Source organism: Leucopleurus acutus, assembly GCF_964270905.1.
Source record: "Leucopleurus acutus genome assembly, chromosome: 4".
Classification (NCBI taxonomy): Eukaryota; Metazoa; Chordata; class Mammalia; order Artiodactyla; family Delphinidae; genus Leucopleurus; species Leucopleurus acutus.
This window is the reverse complement of record NC_139146.1, coordinates 130,513,489-130,538,080: the sequence shown is the minus strand read 5'-3', so window position 1 is coordinate 130,538,080 and position 24,592 is coordinate 130,513,489. Positions and strand designations below refer to the sequence as shown.

At 41.6% G+C, this 24,592-nt stretch overlaps 1 protein-coding gene across 1 annotated transcript in view; it reads left to right on the top strand.

Annotated features, from left to right (window-relative positions):
• The window catches only part of ARHGAP10 (Rho GTPase activating protein 10), a 328,476-nt gene that overhangs the window by 251,968 nt on the left and 51,916 nt on the right, over nucleotides 1–24,592 (top strand). Inside the window, exon 19 of the mRNA XM_082838763.1 lies at nucleotides 23,602–23,752. Within this exon, the coding sequence (XP_082694889.1) occupies nucleotides 23,602–23,752 (151 nt within the window). The remainder of the gene's footprint in view (nucleotides 1–23,601; nucleotides 23,753–24,592) is intronic.

The following is a 24,592-nucleotide window of genomic DNA, read 5'->3' as shown; positions in this document are numbered from 1 at the left end:
AAATTTACTGAAGGTATTAAGTCGTTTTTGATGAATGCGCTAATAAGCTCAGAGTCCGCTGTACTTATGGACAGATTGATGTAGAAAGGTCCTTGGAGTGATAATTGTTTCATGTGTATAATCATTTTATTCCATGGTTCCTGCAGGATTGTTTCCTACAATGCCTAGGGCCACAAACATATCCACAGTTGAACTTTTTTGGAAGTCTGCTGTGGCTTTAGCCCAATTCCACGTAACTTAAAATTCTTGTGATTTTATTATTCAGATGAATCCAACCTATTGTAAATTGTTTATAGTTCTCCATTCTTGGCGGCTTTCCTGTTCATTACTCTAAGTCAGCGATTCTGAACCAGTTTTTATGCTTTGTATCCCTTTGAATTTGAGAATTTGAAAGGTAACATCCCACTTTCTGAAAAAATCCAAATGCATATATGCCATTTGCATATGACTTTAGGGCATATCCTAACAGTGAAGAGACCTCAGTTAAGGAAGCCCCGCTCTAGGTGAAATTAACTTGGGTGGTATTGAAATAATGTAATAAAAACATGTGGCCCATTAATACAATATGCAGAGTGGGGGAAGTGAAGTTTATCAAGTTATAGTTTTCCACATGTGATGGTTTATTACTTTTTACTTATGGTTTATTACTTTTTACTTATTGACTTTTTACTGGTAAATACATAAGTATTTACATAAGTATTTACCAGTATTATTACCAGTATTACCAGTATTATTTATCGTCCATTTATTATCTCAGACACATGCTTTCTGATGGCATAAAGGTAAAGACAGATCTTTAAGAGTAAAGACAGATCTCAAAATGTTGCAATATAAACCAAAAATAGGTTAAAAAAGGGAGAAAACCCTTTGGTATCAGCCAAATGGAGGAAAAGGCCTAGAGACCACCAAATGGAGTTTTCCAAAAATTGGCCTGGGCCATCTCTGTTTTACTCCTAATTTGACCTTCCACAGGCATGGTATGGGGCAGCCGCACATGCAATCCTCAGACACCTCCTCGTGGAGGGAGGTGGAGGGAGACGGTCTAGGCAGCTTCAGGTAAAGATGTGCAATTTCCACAGAGGTTGAAGCTCCTCCTGGCCACCCAGCAATTCTGCCAGAGTAGGTGGGGCATGACAGATCACACTCTCTCTCCGAGACACTCCAGGGTCGGTGATCTTCAGCAGTAAACAGAAAGTCAGAAAGAAGACTTCAAGATGAAAAGAGCTTCTGCAAAAGAAGAAGACAGGGAAGATGAATGCTGAGAGTAGGAGAGGAGTGTCGTTTGCCACCCTGATAACTTTCAGCATGAGCAGCTAGAAGTCATCCTCTCGTATGTGGTCCATCTTCTGCCTGGATAATGATGAGGAAGTGTTTGATAAACTGGCCACCTAAGACTGATGCTCCTGGTGGGGGCTGAAGGGCCAGGCCCTCTGCAGGAATCGTGTGTAGCCCAGGCAGGGGGAGTGAACACAGATACGGGCGTTTTGGCAAAACCGCAGAGATGAGGTCAGAGACTATACTGCATACAGGCCCTGGCTGAGTCCTTGTTCTCCCCATAACCATTGGTTAGGGATGGAATTGTATCGTCTCAAAATTCATACGTCGAAGCGCTAGCCTCCAGTGTGACTCTCTTTGGAGAGAGGTCTTTAAGGAGGTAATTTACGTTAAAGGATGTCAAAAGGATGGGGCCCTAATCTAATAGGGCTGCTGTCCTCATAAGAAGAGGAAGACACACCCAGGATGTGCATGTGCAGAGGAAAGGCCACGTGAGGACATAGTGAGAAGGAGACAGGTCTCGGAAGAAACCAGCCCTGCCGGCACCTTGATCTTGGGCTTCCAGCCTCCAGAACTGTGAGAAGTAGATTTCTGTGGTTCAAGCCACCTAGCTGTGGTATTCTGCTGTGGCAACCCTAGCAGATGAATCTGCTATTCTCTCAGGCTGCAGAACCCTGGGCAGGTAAAACTGTAGTGCATGGAAGAAGGAAACAGACATTCAAAACATGGGAAGAGATTCAAGGAGATGTCACCCGAAGTGTAGTGGTGTGAATAGAGAGTGTTCACAAAGCTGCCCATTTAAAACATTAGTATAATTAAAATCAACCCAAAATGTCCAGTGTGGAGTCTATGTGAATATATTGCAGCAGAAGGGGAAAAAATGTAAACTGTAGATGAAGAATCTATTTCAGAAGAAATACTGATCTAAGGAAGAGGAGAAGTGAACTTACTAAAATTTATCTCTCTGGGAGAACTAAATATTCAGTAAAATGGGAGTTCAGAAATAAAGTGATGAGAATTTTTTTTAAAGGCGCATGCTGGGCTAAGAAAACAGACTGATACCTCCAATGACATTTCCAAACAAATGAACAAATTAAAAATGGAAATGAATAGAAGCAAAAATTAAAGAAACAAGTGATCATCATCAATGAAACAGTCCCATTCAATGAAAGGAGAGAGACAGATGGAAGAAGTCTGAGAAAACAGGAGACATGGAGGGTGAAGATAACCCAGTGCAAGAAAGATCCCGGGGATACAGAACCAAGTACATAGATACAAATAATTTTAATGATAAAAATAAGAGGTTTTTTTTCTGAATCAAAGTGAGACCTTAATCTGATCAAAGTATTCACTGAATTGCAGGAAACATCAATTCTGAATTTTAAGTCATTCAGAATTATTCATATAGAGACAGAGTGTGGTTTAGTTATTGGATTTTTGAGGGAAAATCAAAATTCCACTGGGAGGACACATCTGGTTGCCTCATATTTTTATACAGCAACTTGAAAAATAATGAAGCAGTGTTTATAAGTCTTGAGTGTCTCCTTTTGGCCACAACGAAAAATCGGACATTTCAGAAGGCAGAAAAAAAATGCAGACCACTTTTTCTGATCCATATCACTCTAAATCCAGAAAAATTTTAACAGTAATTTAACAGTAATATTAATTTAATTTAATTTAACTTAACAGTAATTTAACAGTAATAACTATAGAAGCAAAAAAAAAATGTCTCTGGTCATTTGGAAATTTAAAAACTTTCATGATTTGTGTATCAAAATAGAAATTAAAAAAAATTGTCCAATACCTAGAAAAATATTATGAAAACAGCACATTAAAACTTGGAGGATAGGGCAACAATTATGCTCTGAGGGAAATTTATAACCTTAAATAACTAAGACAGAAAGAATGAAATAAGCTTCCACTCACCCACCTTCCCCTAAATTTGAAGAAAATAATAAATATAAAAAATGAAATTAATTAGAAAAAAAGATGGCTTTTATAAATACCTCCTACATTTTTGAGGGATTATGGAGCATAAAATAGATAAACCATTGGCTAAGTTAGTCGAGAAAAAAAGGGTGGGAGAGATGGCTTGCATATATAAATAGAAACAAATGTGGAAATGATCACAGATGCACGGTGTATAGAATTTTGAAAATCTGAATGAAATTAGTGAATTAATAATGAAAAAAACTGAGACATTTTTCAAAAAGTTACCATCTATTTCCTAAGAAGCACCAGGCTTAGATATTGTCACAGGTGAATGCATTTAAACTTGGAAGAAACAGTTAAATCTGTTGGTATTTGAACTGGTCCACAGCATAGCGAAGGAAAACTTCAAATTATTTTTGTGACGCCAGTAGGGCAGTAACAAAGCCTGTCAAAGATAAAGTTGTAGATCAATTTTACTTATGAATGTTTATGCAGAGATCTTAAATAATACACTAGCAAATAACAGCAGCACTTTAAAGAGTATAATATTTCAATCTCACCTGAGTTCATCCCTGAAATACAAGGGCAGCTCAGTATTAGGAGATACATTAATATAATACTGTATTACTAAGTCAAAGGAGAAAATCTTTCAGCAGATGCCTAAAAGCACTTGACAAAATTTACATAATTCCTAATAAAATAACAAAGCAGAAATTGTGGATACTTCCTTAAAGTGATTTAAAATGTGTATTTTAACCCTTAAGGTAGTATTTTTGTTTAATTATTGAAATGCTTTAGATGTTGAAGTTCTGACTTGTTACTGATTAACTATTGTCCTAGGATTACTAAACAAGAAAAGAGGGGGGGAAAAAAAAGGGTGGTGTGAAAACTGGAAGGGGAAAATGTTGCATTATTTACAGATTGGATTGTGTACATGGATAGCCCAAGAGAACAGATTGGAGCACTCTTAGGTATACTAAAATGATTCATCGTGACAAAGGACTAAACGTAGTTACCCAAATCGATAGCTTCCTTATATTACAAGAATCAGAAAATACAGTGGGAGAATAGGCCGTATTATTGGTGTCATTTGAAAAGATACACTACCCAAGTGTAAGCCTAAATCAAGAAAAGCTAAATCCCCCAAGTGTAAGCCTATATCAAGAGGTGAAGAACACCTACCTGATGAAAATTGTAAAGTTCCGCTAAGAAACGTGAGAGGAAATAAGTTGTCTTATATGTGGCTGATGAGAGAGTGAGTTCGTTCAGCCTTTCTGAGATGGTTTGGCAGCATGCAGCAAAGATTAAAATGAACTCCTGCTGTGAAGGTAACCTCTCTGCTACAAAATACTCTACCGGAACTTCCCCGGCGGTCCAGGGGTTAAGACTGCACTTCCACTGCAGGGCGCACGGGTTTGATCCCTGGTCAGGGAATTAGGATCCCGCATGCCATGTGGTGCAGCCAACAAAACAAAACACACACACACACGCACACACAAATTTTTTTTTTAATTCCAATATTCTCAAAATTTTGCAAAAATGTAGAAGATGTTTACTGCCACGTGTGTCTCTCAGTAAAAAAGTAGAAACAGATAGCCTTCAGTGGCAGGAAGAAGGTTAAATAAATTATGTGATGACCATAAGAAGAAACATATGGTAGCCCATTAAAAGAACGAGGTAGATATGTAAATACTGATACTGGTTGTGGTGGAAACTCTAAGGTGACTCAGTCATCCAGGCCCTTGAGCACTGGTGGGACCTGCTTGATTCTAACCAGTAGGACCCAAGGTGATGGGATTCTTTCCCAAGATTGTTTGGTTATGTAAGACTCCATGGGAGCAGACTGGGGAGAGATTCCCTGGCTGGCCTGAAAGAAGCAAATAGCCATGCTGTGAACTGCTTTCGGAGAGGGCCACATGGCAGGAAGCTGCAGGTGACTCCCAGCCCGTTGTCAGCAAGAAGTCAGGACTTCAGTCCTCCAACTGCAAGGAAATGAATTCTGCCAGTGACCCAAATGAGCTTGGAAGCAGATTCATCCCTAGTGGAGCCTCTCTAACGCAGGCTCGCGGACACCTTGATAACAGCCTTGTGAGCTGAGGACTTGAGCGGAGGCCCCAGTTAAGATGTGTCTGGGCTCTTGACACCTGGAAACTTTGAGATAATTGAAAGCTTTGTTATATATAACAAGAATTAGAAAACACAATAATAGTAAATATATTGTTTTCAGCCTGTGAGTTTGTGGTCATTTGTTACACAGCAATAGTAAATGAATACACTGAAATTGAATGATCTCCAAGACACTGGCATCCTGTCTCACTGTGAATTAAATTAAAAACTCACTTGCTATTTACTGATCCAGTTTCCCTTTCATACCCTCATGCACTGCACTCCAGTCATCCTGGCCTCTTTGGTATTCCTGGAACATGCATGGTACATTTCTACCCTAGGGCCTTTGCATTTGTTCATTTATTTCCAATGACTAGAATGTTGCATGTCCCATAGTAGGCATTCAGTTAATAGTTGAATGGATAATTCAAAATTGGCGGTCTGGTGGTTAAGACTCCACACTTCCAATGCAGGGGACGTGAGTTCGATCCCTGGCCAGGGAACTAAGGTCCCACACGCCCCATGGCATGGCCAAAAATATTAAAAAATAATTGAAGTGATGCACCATATCTCTATGGTGATCCTTTGTGTGTTAAAATACATAAATAGAAATTATATATGCATGCAGGCATATGCATAGGTAACTTTTAAAGTTTTCTTAGCAAAAAAGTCTAAAAAAATAGAAAAACTACTGACACAACGATTACCTTGGTGGGGAGGAGGGGACTTAGTATTTTTCCAGTATTCTTTGTGTGTCAGTATCGTCATCAACAGTGTTAGCAGGGTGGGGAGATGATGACTCATTTGTAGTTTTCTTTTTAGACTTAAAAAATAATAAGCCAACTACCACACACTTAAATTTATATTACAAAATAAACACACTAGTTCTGTATCTCAGTGTAAAAATATCTTGTCAGTTTGACTATATATTGGATAAAGCTGGCAATTGCTGGAGAGATCGGGTTTCAGTTTGAAGAAATATTAAAAATGCGTCTGAACCTTTTTTGAGTTCCTTCCATTCTTCCATGTCCTTCCTTTGTAATAAATGAAGCCCCTGTGTGGCCATCTTGTCCTCAGATGACAAAGACTTGAAGCAGTCCTGGGAGAAATAGCGGTATTTATGATCTATTTAACACGTTATATTTATTGTGAAGCGATTATATCTTGAAGTTACTTTGGGATGGTTATATTCCTCATATCATAGCTGGTTCTGCACATGATACCAGATGAAAAAGGAAATAATTGTGTCTCTTTGTGGCCTGTCAAAGAGGGCCACAAATTCTCACTTCTCCCATCGAGATTGGAGAATCGGTGTCTCCTTCTCTTAAATCTTGATGGACCCTGAGATTGCTTTGATCATTAGACTACGGCAGAAGTGACTCAGAGCTGTGGCTTGAAGAGACTGACCCCTTCCTTCCTCTTGGATACTGCTTCTGGGGGAAGCCAGCCGCCATGGAGGAAGTCCAGCCATCCTGAGAATGGCAAGCTGTGAGGAGGCCCTGGCTCACCATGGGCAGAGGCTGCATAGCAGAGAGGTGGAGATGCCCAGCCAGCCCCAGCTGCTCCAACCTGCCCATCCCAGGCATCATCCCAGACGCCACTGGACCAAACTGAGGAACCCCACTGACAACCAAAACTGGGGTTTCAGACTTAGGGCCCATTCATGTCCCAGCGTGTCCAGCCATTAGCCAGACCCCATGAGGCTGATCGGGCCTGCTGGGCCATGTCCAGATTCCTGGGCTGGACAATGAGGAGTGTAATTCAACAGAGGTTGTTGGAAACCGTTCAGCTCTGGAGAGGTCTGTTTTGTGGTGTTATGCGGTATCCCACTATTTTGGTGAAAATGATTTTTGGTTTAGTGAGTCCCTTTCCCTGTTGCCTTCCAGAGGAGTGTGCTTTTAGGTGAAAAAGGGAATATTTCAAAAAAATTTCTTTATTAATTTTTATTGCAGTATAGTTGCTTAACAGTGTTGTGTTAGATTCTGCTGTGCAGCAAAGTGAATCAGTTATACGCATACATATATTCCCTCTTTTTTAGATTTCCTTCCCATTTAGGTCACCACAGAGCACTGAGTAGAGTTCCTTGTGCTATACAGCAGGTTCTCATTAGTTATCTATTTTTCATATTTTAGTGTATATATGTCAATCCTAATCTCCCAATTCATCCTATCCCCCATCCCCCTTCCCCCTTGGTGTCCATACGTTTGTTCTCTACGTCTGTGTCTCTATTTCTGCTTTGCAAGAAAGTTCATCTGTACCATTTTTTTTTTTAGATTCCACATATAAGCGATATTATACGATATTGGTTTTTCTCTTTCTGACTTACTTCACTCTGCATGACAGTCTCTAGTTCTATCCATGACTCTGCACATGGCACTATTTCGTTCCTCCTTATCGCTGAGTAATATTCCATTGTATACATGTACCACATCTTTATCCATTCGTCTGTCGATGGGCATTTAGGTTGCTTCCATGACCAGGCTATTGTAAATAGTGCTGCAATGAACACTGGGATGCATGTGTCCTTTTTTTCTTTTTAACATCTTTATTGGAGTATAATTGCTTTACAATGGTGTGTTAGTTTCTGCTTTATAACAAAGTGAATCAGCTATATGTATACATATATCCCCATATCCCCTCCCTCTTGCGTCTCCCTCCCACCCTCCCTATCCCACCCCTCTAGGTGGACACAAAGCACCGAGCTGATCTTCCTGTGCTCTGCGGCTGCTTCCCACTAGCTATCTGTTTTACATTTGGTAGTGTATATATGTCCATGCCACTCTCTCACTTCGTCCCAGCTTACCCGTCCCCCTCCCCACGTCCTGAAGTCCATTCTCTGCGTCTGCGTCTTTATTCCTGTCCTGCCCCTAGGTTCTTCAGAACCATTTTTTTTTTTTAGATTCCATATATATGTGTTAGCATATGGTATTTGTTTTTCTCTTTGTGGCTTTCTTCACTCTGTATGACAGACTCTAGCTCCATCCACCTCACTACAAATAACTCAGTTTTGTTTCTTTTTATGGCTGAGTAATATTCCATTGTATATATGTGCCACATCTTCTTTATCCATTCATCTGTCAGTGGACAGTTAGGTTGCTTCCATGTCCTGGCTATTGTAAATAGAGCTGCAATGAACATTGTGGTATGTGACTCTTTTTGAATTATGGTTTTCTCTGGGTATATGTCCAGTAGTGGGATTGCTGGGTCATACAGTAGTTCTATTTTTAGTTTTTTAAGGAACCTCCATACTGTTCTCCATAGTGGCTGAACCAATTCACATTCCCACCAACAGTGCAAGAGGGTTCCCTTTTCTCCACACCCTCTCCAGCATTTATTGTTTGTAGATTTTGTGATGATGGCCATTCTGACTGGTGTGAGATGATATCTCATTGTAGTTTTGACTTGCATTTCTCTAATGATTAGTGATGTTGAGCATCCTTTCATGTGTTTGTTGGAAATCTGTATATGTTCTTTGGAGAAATGTCTATTTAGGTCTTCTGCCCATTTTTGGATTGGGTTGTTTGTTTTTTTGATATTGAGCTGCAGGAGCTGCTTGTAAATTTTGGAGATTAATCCTTTGTCAGTTGCTTCATTTGCAAATATTTTCTCCCATTCTGAGGGTTGTCTCTTCATCTTGTTTATAGTTTCCTTTGCTGTGCAGCAGCTTTGAAGTTTCATTAGGTCCCATTTGTTTATTTTTGTTCTTATTAGCATTTCTCTAGGAGGTGGGTCAAAAAGGATCTTGCTGTGATTTATGTCATAGAGTGTTCTGCCTATGTTTTCCTCTAAGAGTTTGATAGTGTCTGGCCTTACATTTAGGTCTTTAATCCGTTTTGAGTTTATTTTTGTGTATGGTGTTAGGGAGTGTTCTAATTTCATGCTTTTACATGTAGTTCTCCAGTTTTCCCAGCACCACTTATTGAAGAGGCTGTCTTTTCTCCAGGGTATATTCTTGCCTCCTTTATCAAAGGTAAGGTGACCATATGTGCGTGGGTTTATCTCTGGGCTTTCTATCCTGTTCCATTGATCTATATTTCTGTTTCTGTGCCAGTACCATACTGTCTTGATCACTGTAGCTTTGTAGTATAGTCTGAAGTCAGGGAGCCTGATTCTTCCAGCTCCATTTTTCTTCTTCTTCTGGGATCCCTATCATTCAAATGTTGGTGAGTTTAATGTTGTCCCAGAGGTCTCTAAGACTGTCCTCAATTCTTTTCATTCTTTTTTCTTTATTCTGTCCGCAGTAATTATTGCCACTATTTTATTTTCCTGGTCACTTATCCATTCTTCTGCCTCAGTTATTCTGCTATTGATTCCTTCTAGAGAATTTTTGACTTCATTTATTATCTTGTTCATCATTGTTTGTTTGTTCTTTAGTTCTTCTAGGTCCTTGTTAAACGTTTCTTGTATTTTCTCCATTCTTTTCCAAGATTTTGGATCATCTTTACTATCGTTACTCTGAATTCTTTTCCAGGTAGACTGCGCATTTCCTCTTTATTTGTTTGGTCTGCTGGGTTTTTACCTTGCTCCTTCATCTGCTGTTTGTTTCCCTATCTTCTCATTTTGCTTAACATACTGTGTTTGGGGTCTCCTTTTTGCAGCCTGCAGGTTCGTAGTTCCTGTCATTTTTGGTGTCTGCCCCCAGTGGGTAAGGTTGGTTCATTGGGTTGTGTATGGCTCCTGGTGGAGGGGACTAGTGCCTGTGTTCTTGTGGATGAGGCTGGATCTTGTGTTTCTAATGATCAGGACTGTGTCCGGTGGTGTGTTTTGGGGTGTCTGTCACCGTATTATGACTTTAAGCAGCCTCTCTGCTAATGTGTGGGGTTGTGTTCCTGTCTTGCTAGTTGTTTAGCATAGGGTATCCAGCACTGTAGCTTGCTGGTTGTTGAGTGGAGCTGGTTCTTAGCGTTGAGATGGAGATCTCTGGGAGAGCTTTCGCCGTTTGATATTACATGGAGCTGGGAGGTCTCTTGTGGACCAATGTCCTGAAGTCGGCTCTCCCACCTCAGAGGCTCAGGCCTGACACCCAGCCGGAGCAACAAGACTCTGTCAGCCACATGGCTCAGAAGAAAAGGGAGAAAAAAAGAAAGAAGGAATAAAATAAAATTTAAAAAGTTATTAAATTAAAAAATACACATACACACCCACAAAAAGAGAAAAAGGAAAAAAAAATATATAAAAGTAGGCGGAAGAGAGCAACCCAATCAATAAACAAATCTACCAATGATAATAAACTCTAACTACTAAGCTAAGATAAAGATAAAACCAGAAACAAATTAGATGCAAACCCCAAGTCTACAGTTGCTCCCAAAGTCCACCGCCTCAATTTTGGGATGATTCGTTGTCTATTCAGGTATTCCAGATACCCAGCCTACTTCAAGCTGATTGTGGAGATTTAATCCGCTGCTCCTGAGGCTGCTGGGAGAAATTTCCCTTTATCTTCTTTTTTCACACAGGTCCTGGGATTCAGCTTTGGATTGGCCCTGCCTTTGTGTGTAGTTTGCTTGAGGGTGTCTGTTCCCCCCCCCCCCCCCCACCCTGCAGACAGGACGGGGCTAAAGTAGCAGCTGATTAGGGGCCTCTGGCTCACTCATGCGGGGTGGGGGGGAGGGAGGTGTACGGAATGCAGGTGAGCTTGCGGCGGCAGAGACCTGCGTGACGTTGCACCAGCCTGAGGCGTACAGTGTGTTTTCCCCGGGAAGTTGTCCCTGAATCATGGGACCCTGGCAGGGGCGGGCTGCACAGGCTCCTGGGAGGGGAGGTGTGGATAGTGACCTGTGCTTGCACACAGGCTTCTTAGTGTCTCATACCCGTCTCTGGTGTCCGGGCTGATAGCTGCGGCTCGTGCCCTCTTCTGGAGCTAATTTAGGTGGTGCTCTGAATCCGCACTCCTCGTGCACTGCGGAACAATGGTCTCTTGCCTCTTAGGCAGTTCCAGACTCTTTTCCGGACTCCCTCCTGGCTAGCTGTGGCGCACTAGCCCCCTTCAGGCTGTGTTCACGCAGCCAACCCCAGTCCTCACCCTGGGGCCTGACCTCCGAAGCCCGAGCCTCAGCTCTCAGCCCCCGCCCGCCCTGGCCGGTGAGCAGACAAGCCTCTCGGGCTGGTGAGTGCCGGTCGGCATCGATCCTCTGTGCGGGAATCTCTCCACTTTGCCCTCCGCACCCCTGTTGCTGTGCTCTCCTCCGTGGCTCCGAAGCTTTCCCGCCTCCGCCACCCACAGTCTCCGCCCACGAAAGGGCTTCCTAGTGTGTGGAAACCTTTCCTTCTTCACTGCTCCTTCTCACTGCTGCAGGTCCCATCCCTATTCTTTTGTCTCTTTTTTTCTTTTTCCTTTTGCCCTATCCAGGTACGTGGGGGAGTTTCTTGCCTTTTGGGAGGTCTGAAGTCTTCTGCCAGCATTCAGTAGGTGTTCTGTAGGAGTTGTTCCACATGTATATGTATTTCTGATGTATTTTTGGGGAGGAAGGTGATCTCCACGTCTTACATGTGCCATCTTGAAGGTCTCCACATGTATCTTTTTGAATTATGGTTTTCTCCGGGTATATGCCCAGGAGCAGAATTGCTGGATCATACAGTACCTCTATTTTTAGTTTTTTGAGAAACCTTCATGCTTTTCTCCTTAGTGGCTATACCAATTTACATTCCCACCAACAGTGTAGGAGTGTTCCAAAACGGGAATATTTTTAAAGGTTATGTATTTACAGAACAAATGTTATATGCATCTTTCATACAATAAAAGTTGTAAAGATGAAAATACAGTGCCAGTTCTGCAGGTCATCAATTATCTTCTCATAGTATTCTCCCCATATTGACAGCAATTTTAGAGCTCTCACTACCTGGCTAAGTTTCCACCTTCCCTGCCCTCCTGTCTCTCCCATCCTTTCCCCATACACGGACTTGACTTCTCAGTGGAACTCTCAGGTCTTCTTGGGAATAGTACTCAGTACGACTGTAGCACCTGTATAGTCTTTTTGTGTGTGTCTGCATATTGTTGCATACTGTGATATAGGAAAATCAGGTTAAAATGCCAGTAGGTGCTGTGGCTCTTAGGAAACTTCTAGGAGGCTATTATGCTCTTGGATATGTCTCTGGAATAATTATAAAGTTAGTATTTCTGGGGGCCAAATAAGGATGACTTTATGATGAATATATATTTATGAAATTATAACGGTTTGCAGAGCCTTTTCATGTACTTGTTAATATATGGCATGCTCTTTTTTGGGAAAGAGAAAACCAGGTTAAGAGGTATATTAAGATGAGATTACTCCCCGAACAGCCTAGGTCCCTCCTTTGACATGTTAATAACTGTTCACTGCCGATGAAATCAGAACTCTGAATGTGGCCGACTTGGGGTCGGGAACGAAGGGAGTTCAAGTCCCGGCATGGCACAGGCTGTGTTTATCAGGGATTCGGAAAGGTTGCCCTGTCGGCAGAAAAGGGTGACAGCGCAGCTTGACATGCTGGCTTCTGTATTGAGCAGGCTGAGTCATTTGGCTCACATAGCTTGGTGAGTGAGAATGTCTTCGGGGGATGGGCACGTATTTTGTCACCCGTAGATGCGCGGGTCAGCTATTCGAGCCCTGCATGTAGTATTTGAACCTCTTTTGGAATACCCCTATTCTTACCTTGTAAAACTTTGGTGACACGGAACTCAGTATCTCCCAAGTTGACCTGCTCAGCAGCTGTGCAACTTCACCAGTCCAGAAAGTTGTTTCCCCTCATATTCAGCTGACATGTGCCTGTTTATAATCTCAACTCATTAGCCCCAGTTTAACCTCTGGGCCAAGTACAAGGTGAATCCCTCTTCCACCTGAGAGTGTTTTTAGAATCTGAGAATTGGTACAGCACCCGTTGGATTTCTTTCGGGGTCCTTCACTTGTACGACTTTGTTTTGAATTTCCTACCTTCCTGGTTACATTCTTTGATGTGGTTTATAATAAGAAATGTACATTTGGTCTTTGTCCACAGTGCCTGGCTCCCAGCTCCCAGAACCCTTGGAGTTTCCTGAGCGATAAGAGCAGTAGGAGCATCTTTGTTATATTTCGCTTCTCATTTCTCGTCCTCAGTTCCTGAAGCCCCTTCAGGGCCATAAAGATGAAATGGGTGTCTTCCTATTCATGACAAGCCCCTTTGCACCACGACTGGGCTTATGTTAATTAGATGACTTTTGGAAAGCACCTAAGGGTGGGGGCAGATTGCCAGAGAATCAGCCATGAATAAAGGATTGGAATGTTCATTCCCACCCCCGGATTTGGGGGGAGCGAAGAGGGGCTGGGGGTTGAATCAATCACCAGTGGCCAGTGGTTTTTTTGTTTTGTTTTGTTTTGGGTTTTTTTTGCGGTACGCAGGCCTCTTACTGTTGTGGCCTCTCCTGTTGCGGAGCACAGGCTCCGGATGCGCAGGCTCAGCGGCCGTGGCTCAGGGGCCCATCCGCTCCGCGGCATGTGGGATCTTCCCGGAACGGGGCACGAACCCATGTCCCCTGCATCGGCTGGCGGACTCTCAACCGCTGTGCCACCAGGGAAGCCCTCTCTGGTTGTTTTATCCTGACTGTTCTCTGTCCTTCCAATTAAAGGAATACACTTAACGCATCATGGCACTTTTCATCATGATTGGAAGCCTTTGTGTCAAAGCTGGTCCTAGGCGAAGTGTGATCAGTTGAGGGAAATCTTCCTTTTTTGGCATTTCAAACACAGCTGCAAATGACGGAGGGTGAGCGAGTTCCAAACTGAGGTGGAATCCAAGAATCTAAGCATTAACCTTTTGAGATGTTCCTTGTAAGGTGCAGGAACTCGGTATCGTTGATGCTTTCATCATATTTAAGACTTATGAAAATAAATCGTACACACTGAAGGAAAGGCTGCTGTCGGCCCTCAGTATGTGTGACCTTCACATAACCTTGAGTTGGCAGGCATGAGGGTCTATCTAAACATTGGGCTGTTTGGAATGCTCTTAAAATTATGCACGACTATCTTCTAAACTCCTAATTAGAAACGTTTCAATTGGGGGGTAAAATCTAGCTGAGTCCTAATGTGTTTAGAAATCGAATCCTGCCCAAAGCTTATTCCTAACAGATGCATATAGCAGAGGTCACCTCTCACGTGTAACTAGGGACGGCATACTGGTAAATTCTAGGAACCTGGACCCCAGATACAGTTGTCCTGATGGATTGACTTCTTTAAAATGAGACAGATGTTGCACGGGAAGAAAAAACTCTGATAAATAGTCATCAACATTTTAACTGAAATGTCTCTGTGTGTGGGATGATGGGTGGTTTTCATCTTTAAAGAGGTTTTTTTTGGTGTTTATCAGGATTTCTGCAAGGAATGTAATATGTTATCACTTTTGTAACATGGATAAATTATAATTTGAAAGAAATTTATTATTAGAAAATGAAAACCAAACTAGCCCCATAAATTTTAGGAGCAGTGATTAAATATGAAGGTTGAAACCACACTCCACCCCTCCCCATGCAGCTTGTCATAAAGTCCCACCATTGACCACCTTCAAAACATGGTTTTGCTTTAGGCATTTTATTTTTCTGATCGCTAAAATGGGAGGAAAAAAAAAAAACAATCGTGTTGCATTCTCTCTTAAATATGTAGGCCATGCCTGGGGGCGTACATACTTGGAAAAAGATTTCAGATGATTCTGATAAATATAATCATATATATGTCTTCAGGAGATGTTTTCTTCACTGATCAAAATTCACACATTTCCTTTTGTAGAATTAATAGGTCCAGGGCTTGTTTTTCTTTCCAGGGAAATGGTCATTCCTGCCTACCCAAATAACTAGAGGTCATGGCTTATATGCCAAAGGGAAAAAATGTCATTTACCTTGAAAATTTCATAAGATGATGAGTCGGTTTTATATTCAGTTTAAAGATTCAGTTTAAAGATTCAGTTTAAAAGATTAAGATTCAGTTTAAAAGATTAAGATTAAAGATTCATATTCAGTTTAAAGATTCACAAGGAACACTGAGGGAGAGTCCTGCTTTTGTCATGGCCAGAGCTAGCCCTGGCTGGGAGAGGCCTCTCTGTGTCGCCATTAGGACCACATGTTTCTAAGGCAGGCTTGAGTCCTGGAAAGACGAAGGGTGGCAAAGAGAGAAAAAAAAGAACTTCGGAAGAAGTTGTACACCTAAATTGAAAGAGGAGGAAAAGAAAAACAAAGGAATATCATGTATGGAGTATGCCTTATCGTTGACACGGAGTATGTTTCTTTAATGTTATTCTAGATTTCTATCGCAGAAGTGTCAACTTTTTGTTTGCGTGTAAGTGAAGGACACATTGATCGGGGGAAAAAGTTCTAGCTAAGCACTGGCTCTTCGTTCAGTTAAGAATATTTGTAGACATTTGTGTTACGAAAGTCAGGTTACAGCTGTGTTTAGGAACGTGTTTTCTTCTGACTTCAGAAAGTGTATGCTTGCGTTTCCCAAATGCTTGCAGGTACAAATTGACAAAAACCGCACTGGAGTGTTTTTAAAGGTTTGTAAACCAAAAAACAACATTTTATAACTGGGAATATGTGTTTGCACCATGAATGTAAGAGTGATGCAACTTTGGCTTAATTAGGAGAGGTTCACCTCATGAGCTGATTGGGGAGAAAGTTACTCCATGAGCCTATGTGAATTTCTTTAATACCACTTGGTTCCAGTATGTTATCAAAGTGATTATTATTATTACTGTTATTATTACCGCTTTTGGTCTTTGTTGAACATTAGGAAGACCAGGGCACTGATGCTGTATCCACAGTTTATGTCACTGAAAATGCCCATGGTTTGGGGTGGGTAGTTCTGAGGTACATTCCATTTTATAAAGTCTTGTTGATAAAGGTTATCATTTACTGAAAGCTTGAAGTCAAGACCCAAAGTCAGTTATGTATTCTCCTCTATTTAGTGCACAGGGAACTGCAGAAATCACTATGTATATCCCATTAGGACTTGGGAAGGGGTCGGAAAATGTCTCCAGAAATTAAAGTTGGAAACTTAGAAAGAAAAAGAAAAACAGGAACTCTACCAATTGATAAATTGGTTGTAAACCAAATTTAGTTTCTTTTTTTTTTTTTCTTTCGGTTGTAAACCAAAATTGAAGTTGTTCTTCAAAAAGCTCATGGTGGGCTTCCCTGGTGGCGCAGTGGTTAAGAATCCACCTGCCAATGCAGGGGACCCAGGTCCGATCCCTGGTCTGGGAAGGTCCCACATGCCACGGAGCAACTAAGCCCGTGTGCCACAACTACTGAGCCTGTGCTCTAGAGCCCGTGATCCACAACAAGAGAAGCCACTGCAATGAGAAGCCCTCACACCGCAGTGAAGAGTAGCCCCCGCTCGCCGCAACTAGAGAAAGCCCGCACCCAGCGACAAAGACCCAACACAGCCAAAAATAAATTAAAAAAAAAAAAAAAAAGGCTCATGGTAAGTCAGGGCCGCTGTCAAGCCGGAGCCTGTGGGATGGATGCCCATTGGGCTGGCTGTCTCTGCTGCCCACTTCCCATCTCTCATTCTTCCTGGCTGCCCTTCTCCCTCTCCCCTGTGATGTAATGGAAATGGTTTCATGCTGACGGGCATCAGCAGGGCTCTGAACAAGACCCTGTAACATGCTCCTGTGTCAGCCTCACAGCTCTGTGTGTTGAGGCTTGTGTCCGATAGTGCATGTGAGAGCACTTAGAGGAATTTCAGCCACCGAGCAAAAACCTCCCCCGATGAGGAAGTACATGCATAGAGGACAGTCTGTTGGAGAGAAAGGGCTGGTGCCAACAAGATGGGAGATAGCAGTGGACGTTGAGGCCTTGGTCCGGGAACAAAGCCTGGGTCTGCCGCTGGTGGTGGTGTGAATGTGAGCGAACCTTTAGCCACAGGGCCTCAGTTTGTTCCCCTGTGAAATACAGGGGTGGCTGAAATTATAACTAGGAGCCTTTTCAGCTCTGAGATTCTGAGTTTGGATGAACCAGAACAAACATGCAGCCTTAGACTATTTCCAGCGTCTAGCCTGAACCCAACTGTTGTCTCACTGTCAGTCGCTATCATTAATTCTAGTTAAAGTTTTCTATAAAAGACCCATATTTAGTCACGGGGTAGTGCTGATTCAAGGACAGACAGCTGGAAAGGTTTCAGAGCTTTCAGTGGACTGTTCCCACCATAGCTAAACTCTGAAGTGATGCTGTAGATGGATGGTTCAGGCTACCTTGGAGGCAACTTAAGAGTCATACAGCCCCAAGGTAACGAGTATTTGTCTAAACACACTAGAGACTCTGAAGCTGGAAGAAATATTTGGCCATTTTGTATTTATGTGTTTTATTTTATTTTTTAAGGTCATGTAATTTTATTAAATTTTTTAAGAAAAATTTTATTTTTTATTCAAATTTTAAAGGTGGCCCTCCATTTACAGTTATTACAAAATACTGGCTCTTTTCCCTGTGTAGTACAACATATCTTTGTAGCTCATTTTATACCCAATAGTTTGTACCTCTTAATCCTCTACCCCTGGATTGTCCTTCTCCCCTTCCCTCTCCCCACTGGTAACCACTAGTTTGTTCTCTGTGTCTGTGAGTCTGTGTCCTTTTTGTTGTATTCCTTAGTTTGTTGTATTTTTAATTTTTTTAATTTTTTAACTTTATTGGAATATAGTTGATTTACAATGTTGAGTTAGTTTCAGGTGTACAGCAATATTGTGATGTATTTTAGAAAGAGATTGGAAATTTTATTTTTCCCTTCTTTCCATGTTAAAGGTTTACTAAGGGGAGTATGCATTAATTTCCAACTGTCTTCTGGCTGTACCTCTGTTATGGGTCACGTAGTTATGAGAGATATGACATCACCAAAGAGGACATAATATGAATGGGGCTTAATACGAGTGTGTGATATCAGAGGCAGGCAGGCATGATGACCAAGACATGCACGCTGGAATCAGGAAATCTGGGTTCAAATCTTTGTAAGTCAAGTACTTGGCATAATGTCAGCCATACTGCAAGTACCCAGTAGTTGCAACTGTCATTGTTCAAGATGACAGGAATATACAAACATATTAATAATCTTCTAATCACAAGAAACACCACTGAACTCTTCTGGAGAAACAGCTTTTTAGAAAAGAATGACCTCATTCCCCTTAATTTCCTTTACCCATAGTATTTATTAATTCAGCTGAACCAAATGCTGTAGGTTTGGGTTGGGTACTAAAGTGAAATTTGCAGAGCCCATTCTTGTTTCCTTTTCTCTGCAAAGTATTTCCAGCAGAGGTGGACCGGTCATTTCCACACGTGGCCCCTGGTAGCAGAGCGCGATGGAAGGACTTGGGGAGGTGTTTATATGTATGGCTGCGTCCCGTGGGCATAAACATCCAGTTGTTGTGTGTAAGGAATCTGTGACTCTGAGCAATAGTGCCAGACTTTGTCTGTGCTAGCACTCTTCAGAGACCTGAATAAGCGCTTCCTTACCTGACACCTACGTGTGGAGTTTTGGTTTTTGTCATTGGATTGTCTGGTTTGAGTTTTTCTTATGTTGTAAATACGTAGGTGAAGTGAAGAAATTTTCTACCCTGAAAAAAATAAGTTTTGAGTAGACTTGATCTTTTCCTTAAGGTAATTTCATCTTTTGCCCCAGAACAAAGGTGACATGATGTAGGGAAGTTAGGAGAGTCACACGATTCTGGAAGGAGACCTGGGTGCTAGGGGAATTTGCATCCATGCCATGGTTCTAGAATTGGAAAATCAGTGATATTTAAAGAAGACACACATTGGCTACACAGAACAAGATCAGCTAACTTTTAACTTCTAGAATCAGATTGCCAAGAAAGAAGACCAAATTTTAAAGTAAATAATTTACTGTTTCCTCCTCTTCTGAATTTAAAAAGAGTATCTTTTAAAATCATCTCTGATGTTTCAGAGAGAACCATGAGAGCATAGCTTTGTATCAATAGCTTTAAAAAAAAGAGAATTGAGAACTGAGGTTGATGCATTGGCAGACAAGGTTAAATGCATATAAAAGGTAATGCATTCTTGAAACATCTAGAAGAACATAGCACAATGATGGTGAGTCTATAATCTCCAGGTTTACTCTTTCTAAACAGATACGGAACAGTATAATTGGTGATTTTTCCCCTAAGAATTAAATTTTGTTTGTTTTTTCAACTGGCAGCGGGGGCTTTGGAATCAGAGTTGAGAGTTAAGATACCAACTGTGCCATCTTCACACTGTGGAGACTTGGGCTGATTGTTTAATCTTTGAGCTTTTATTGTTTTAAACTGTGAAGAGCAATACGTACCTCAGAGGTTCTTGAGGATATTGAAGTGCTTTAGAGAAAGCCTACCACCTAGTAGGTGTTTATTAAGTAATGAATGATAGAGAAAGTAATTTAAATCTCAAATTTCAGTGCTGAAATGCGGAAGTAAATACACAAAACAACTGTGTGATTCTAGGTGACTTTGGAATTTTGACAAGAGCCTCTGTTTATTGCTTCCCTTTAGTCCATTTCTTGATGAGTTTTTCCGCAAACACTTTTGATTAACTAAACACTGAATTTGAGGAAGTCAAGACCTCAAGAAATTAATGACCTCTCAAAACAGTGGTTTAGTAGAGTAACAAGGGTCTGCATCCATTTTTATTATCACTATTTACTGGATGTGAGCATATTTACAAGTAGAACAGCTACCATTTACTTCTGGTTACTATGTACCAAGTGCTGTACCAAATACTTTATGAATGTCTCATTTAATCCCGGTAATAACTTGAGACATAAGTATTATGGCTCTCACTATATAAATGAGAAGATGAGATACACTCTTTTAATAATATGTCTAAGCCTCCATAGCTGGGAAGACTTAAAAGCCAGGATAGTACCTTTTCAAGTTAGCATCTGTGCTTTGGAACCACCTAATTTGATGATAGGTTAGCTCTTTGAAATGCTAATACACATAGAATTTTTTGAGGGAATGGTTGGTCTTTAGAAGCTTTGAAACATTTCATGCCTGATTAGGACTTGGGAAGATCCAAGGAATTGATTGCATATGTCCAGTGCCACTTTTTTTTTTTTGCGGTACGTGGGCCTCTCACTGTCGTGGCCTCTCCCGTTGCGGAGCACAGGCTCCAGACGCGCAGGCGCAGCGGCCATGGCTCACGGGCCCAGCCGCTCCGCGGCATGTGGGATCTTCCCGCACGGGGCACGGGGCACGAACCCGTGTCCCCTGCATTGGCAGGTGGACTCTCAACCACTGCGCCACCAGGGAAGCCCCAGTGCCACTTTCTTTGAACTAATTTTTCTGGTGTTTCAATTTAGATTTTGGTCCATCCAAGGCAAGTACAGAATGCTGTGGAATGAGTGCCTAATGGGTATTTCTCAGCCTTGACTATACAAAAGAATCACCTGGGACGCTTTAAAATACAAACCACAGAAAAACAAAACAACCCCCCCCAAGCCCAGTCCCCATTCCTAGATATTCTCCCCCCTCCAGTTTTATTGAGATATAATTGACATATAACATTGTATTAGTTGAAGGGGTACAACATAATGATTTGATATGGGTATATATTGTGAAAAATTGCCCCAATAAATTTAGTTACCATCCATCATCACCTCACGTAGTTACAAATTTTTTTTTCTTGTGATGAGAAGTTTTAAGATGTATTCTCTTAGCAACTTTCAAGTATATAATATAGTGCTGGTAACTGTGTTCACCATGCTGGACGTTACATCCCCAGAACCTATTTATCATATAACTGGAAGAAGTTTGTACATTTTGGCCACCTTCATCCATCCCCAGAGCTGCCTCTGGTAACCACCAATCTGCAGTCTGTTCTTTGTTTCTATGAGTTTGTTTTTTTTTTCTTTTTTAAGATTCCACATATAAGTGACATCATAAAGTGTCGTCCTTCTCTGTCTGACTTATTTCACTGAGGTTGAAGGTGCATGCATGCTGTTGCATGTAGCAGGACTTTCTTCTTTTTGATGGCTCAATAATAGTTTCCTAGATACTCTGATGTAAACTGAACGATGTCATAAGTCTTCTGGAGACTTCTGGAGGCCCAGCTCTGGGATGTCTCAGATCAGCCCCCCAGGAACATTGGAGTCACACTCTTGGGTCCCGGTTTGCTTGGTATTCTGGCTCTGCAGACCGGGGCTGCTCTCACACCTTACTACCCTCACCCTCACTCTGTGTGGTGGTGGAGGAGAGTGGGGCAGGGAGGGGAAACCATGGTCAGCATTCTCATCATTCCAGTCAGTGCGATCTTCCAGGAAGGGCTGCTCGGAAGGTTATCAGCTATCCAGTGCCGGTTCTTGGGATATAACCTTTCCACTGTTTATTTATACTTTGGATATATTGGCTCTGTGTTGTTTGGTTTCCTATTCGAGTACCATTCCAGAGCCATGTGCCATGTTTATAAAGATCGAACATAAGTCAATGAGCTATTCCCAGTGTTGGTCACCCAGAGGTGCTAGTTTCTTTTGATGGGATCAAGTTTTCCCACCTTTTCTTCTCTCCTTCACCATTGTCCTCTTCACAACCTAACTTCTCCCCTGTTCCCTCTACTTCACAACCTTCCTTAATTTGAACAGTGAGAGATGGCAATAAGTCCAGATGTGGATGATAGTCTAGACAGCAGAGGATTTTGTTTTTTAACATCTTTATTGGAGTGTAACTGCTTTACAATGGTGTATTAGTTTCTGCTGTATAACAAAGTGAATCAGCTATACATAGACATATATCCCCCTATCTCCTCCCTCTTGCGTCTCCCTCCCACCCTCCCTATCCCACCCCTCTAGGTGGTCACAGAGCACCGAGCTTATCTCCCTGTGCTATCTGGCTGCTTCCCACTAGCTAGCTGTTTTACATTTGGTAGTGTATATATGTCCATGCCACTCTCTCACTTCGTCCCGGTTTCCCCTTCCCCCTCCCTCTGTCCTCAGGTCCATTCTCTAGTAGGGACAGCAGAGGATTTTGGGCAGATGAGTAGTTTGCTGTTTCCAGACTGCCCTATTGGAGCACAAAGTCTGTGGAAATATGGTATTAGCAGGTTACCAGTTGGAGCACAAAACTAACTTTTCTAGCAAATATTTGTCCACAGTAATTTAAACCATTTTTTATTCAGTTTACACATGAGGGGGCAGTATGGTACTTAGAAAGCAAATGCTCTGTTGAAATTGTTTATTTCTGTTGGTATACAATAGTTTTTAGGTGAGAACTTTTAGACCGTGAATATAATTCTGACACGTTTGTTAGCTATTAAATGTGATACATATATGCGATACGCTCACGCGTATACACAGGTCATGTTTTTATTCAAGTATATAAATAATCATCTCCTTGTAACAGTGGGGCTTTCACACGGTGCCTTTTATTGTGAGTTTTATATTTACGGTTTGTTTAATGCTAGCTGGCTTTCTTCGAGCATCTACCTTTAGAACATCAGCCCTCTGGAGATACAGTGTCAGGGTGATGTCTAAATATTTTATGTTATGACTTCATTGAGGGCTGAAGGGACTCCAGTGTTATTGGGGACAGGAAGCTTCTGAACTCAGGGCTTGGCAGCTATGAAAATTTTATTATGAACCACCTCTGTATGATATGCTTCCCTTTATGGCATAGTTTGCTTTTCTCAAGAGAAAAAAAAAATTGCTAAGCAAAGAAGCAGCACGTTTTAATTAATGTTGTTATTGCTGATAGATGAATGACACTGTAGATGATCAAGGTGCTGATACTCTAGGTTTCATAAATGGAGGGGAAATATTTAAGAGAAGTTGGAAGGTATTAAACGAATTGGTGAAATCTACGAAGCATTTTCTGAAAAATGCGCGTGGGAATCCGAAAGGTAATTTCGTAAAGCACAGGCTATTTTTAAATGTGTAAAAAATATTTGCGGTCATATGTTTCTGTTTCTGTAGTTTGAAAACAAAATTGAGACTAGCATTTTGGCATAGATATAACTCTGTGTGAAATTGAATGGAATATTTGTTTTTAATGTTTTATCCCGATTACTTCCTTTGTGGATGAAGAGCTGAGGTATTGTCTGCATCTGGTGAAGATAGTTATACTTGTTTAGTTTGGGCATGAATCTGTTTTTAAATATAATGATTTGATGCTGCTTTTACTTAATTTTAATGAGAAATTTTATTTTGAAATCTCTGTTAAAAAATAAAGACTTACGGCTTAATACCCAAAATTTGAAGCCATGGATTTTTGGCTCCAACAGTCCCTTTTGGATGAACTCCAAATGTTGTTCGGTACTGGTATGACTGTTGGAAAACCCAGGTTTCTGTTCATGGAAAACAATTAATGTCCTTCATGTTTTGATGGCAGATATTTAGGACCCTGCCTGACGCCACACTGCCTGAGCCAGTCACCCTGTCAGCATCACCCCCGAATGCCCCACCAAGGCAATCGAAGAGACAGGGCCAGAGGACTAAGAGACCCGTGGCTGTATATAACCTTTGTCTTGAACTGGAAGATGGTAAGATGTTAATTACATGTTTCTTCTTGATAGTCTGTTGCGAATACGGCAAAGCCTATGACCCCAGGGCGGGCCATGGTCTTCCATCCTTTGGATTTTAACTTCTTTTCCCCTTAAGATTATGATTTTTGAGATTAACGGGGTGGGGGGTGGTGGTAAATCTTTCCTTGTCAGGGAGAGAATGCACGTTTCAGTTTTGTGTTTGTCTTTGTTATTCACAGTTCTTTTTTTACTTTGAAAAGACAGCTAAAATTTCTTTTTGGGGAGACTTGTGTGACCTCCTGTGAGGTTACATAACCCCGAGACAAATGGAAGAGGAACTAAAATGAAAGTAGATCTTTCATGAGAGGAGCAGATTGGAGTCTGATGTTAAATGCATTGAGATCAAAGGCACGGGTCCCTGTGGCGCTGGGGTCTGTGCGTCTGCACCGTCCGGTTTTCTGACTTTCTTGTAAGGCAGGTATCTCATCCTGTGGTGGGGTGGCAAATTGACCACGGTCGGGGGCTAGGCTGAGTGGACCGAGCTGCAGTGGGACTCTGACCAGTGGAAGTCCTACTTTCCATCTAAGCCACGCTGTTCCAACTCTCTGTTGTCATGTGGCCACCTTGTCTCAGTATTGCCAGATTGCCGCGTTTTTACCGGAGCCTAGAAATTGGAATTTTGAACACTGATCCCTACAAAACAAGGCTGTGAGCCATAGCGAGACCCCAGTTGCTGATTTGTAATCACGTAGTTATTGGCGTGGAGAATAAGATCGAAACTACCAAGGTTTTATTGGTTTGGAGGTGTGAGGTGATTGTCAAAGGGAAGGAGGAAATGAAGATAGAAACATACAATAC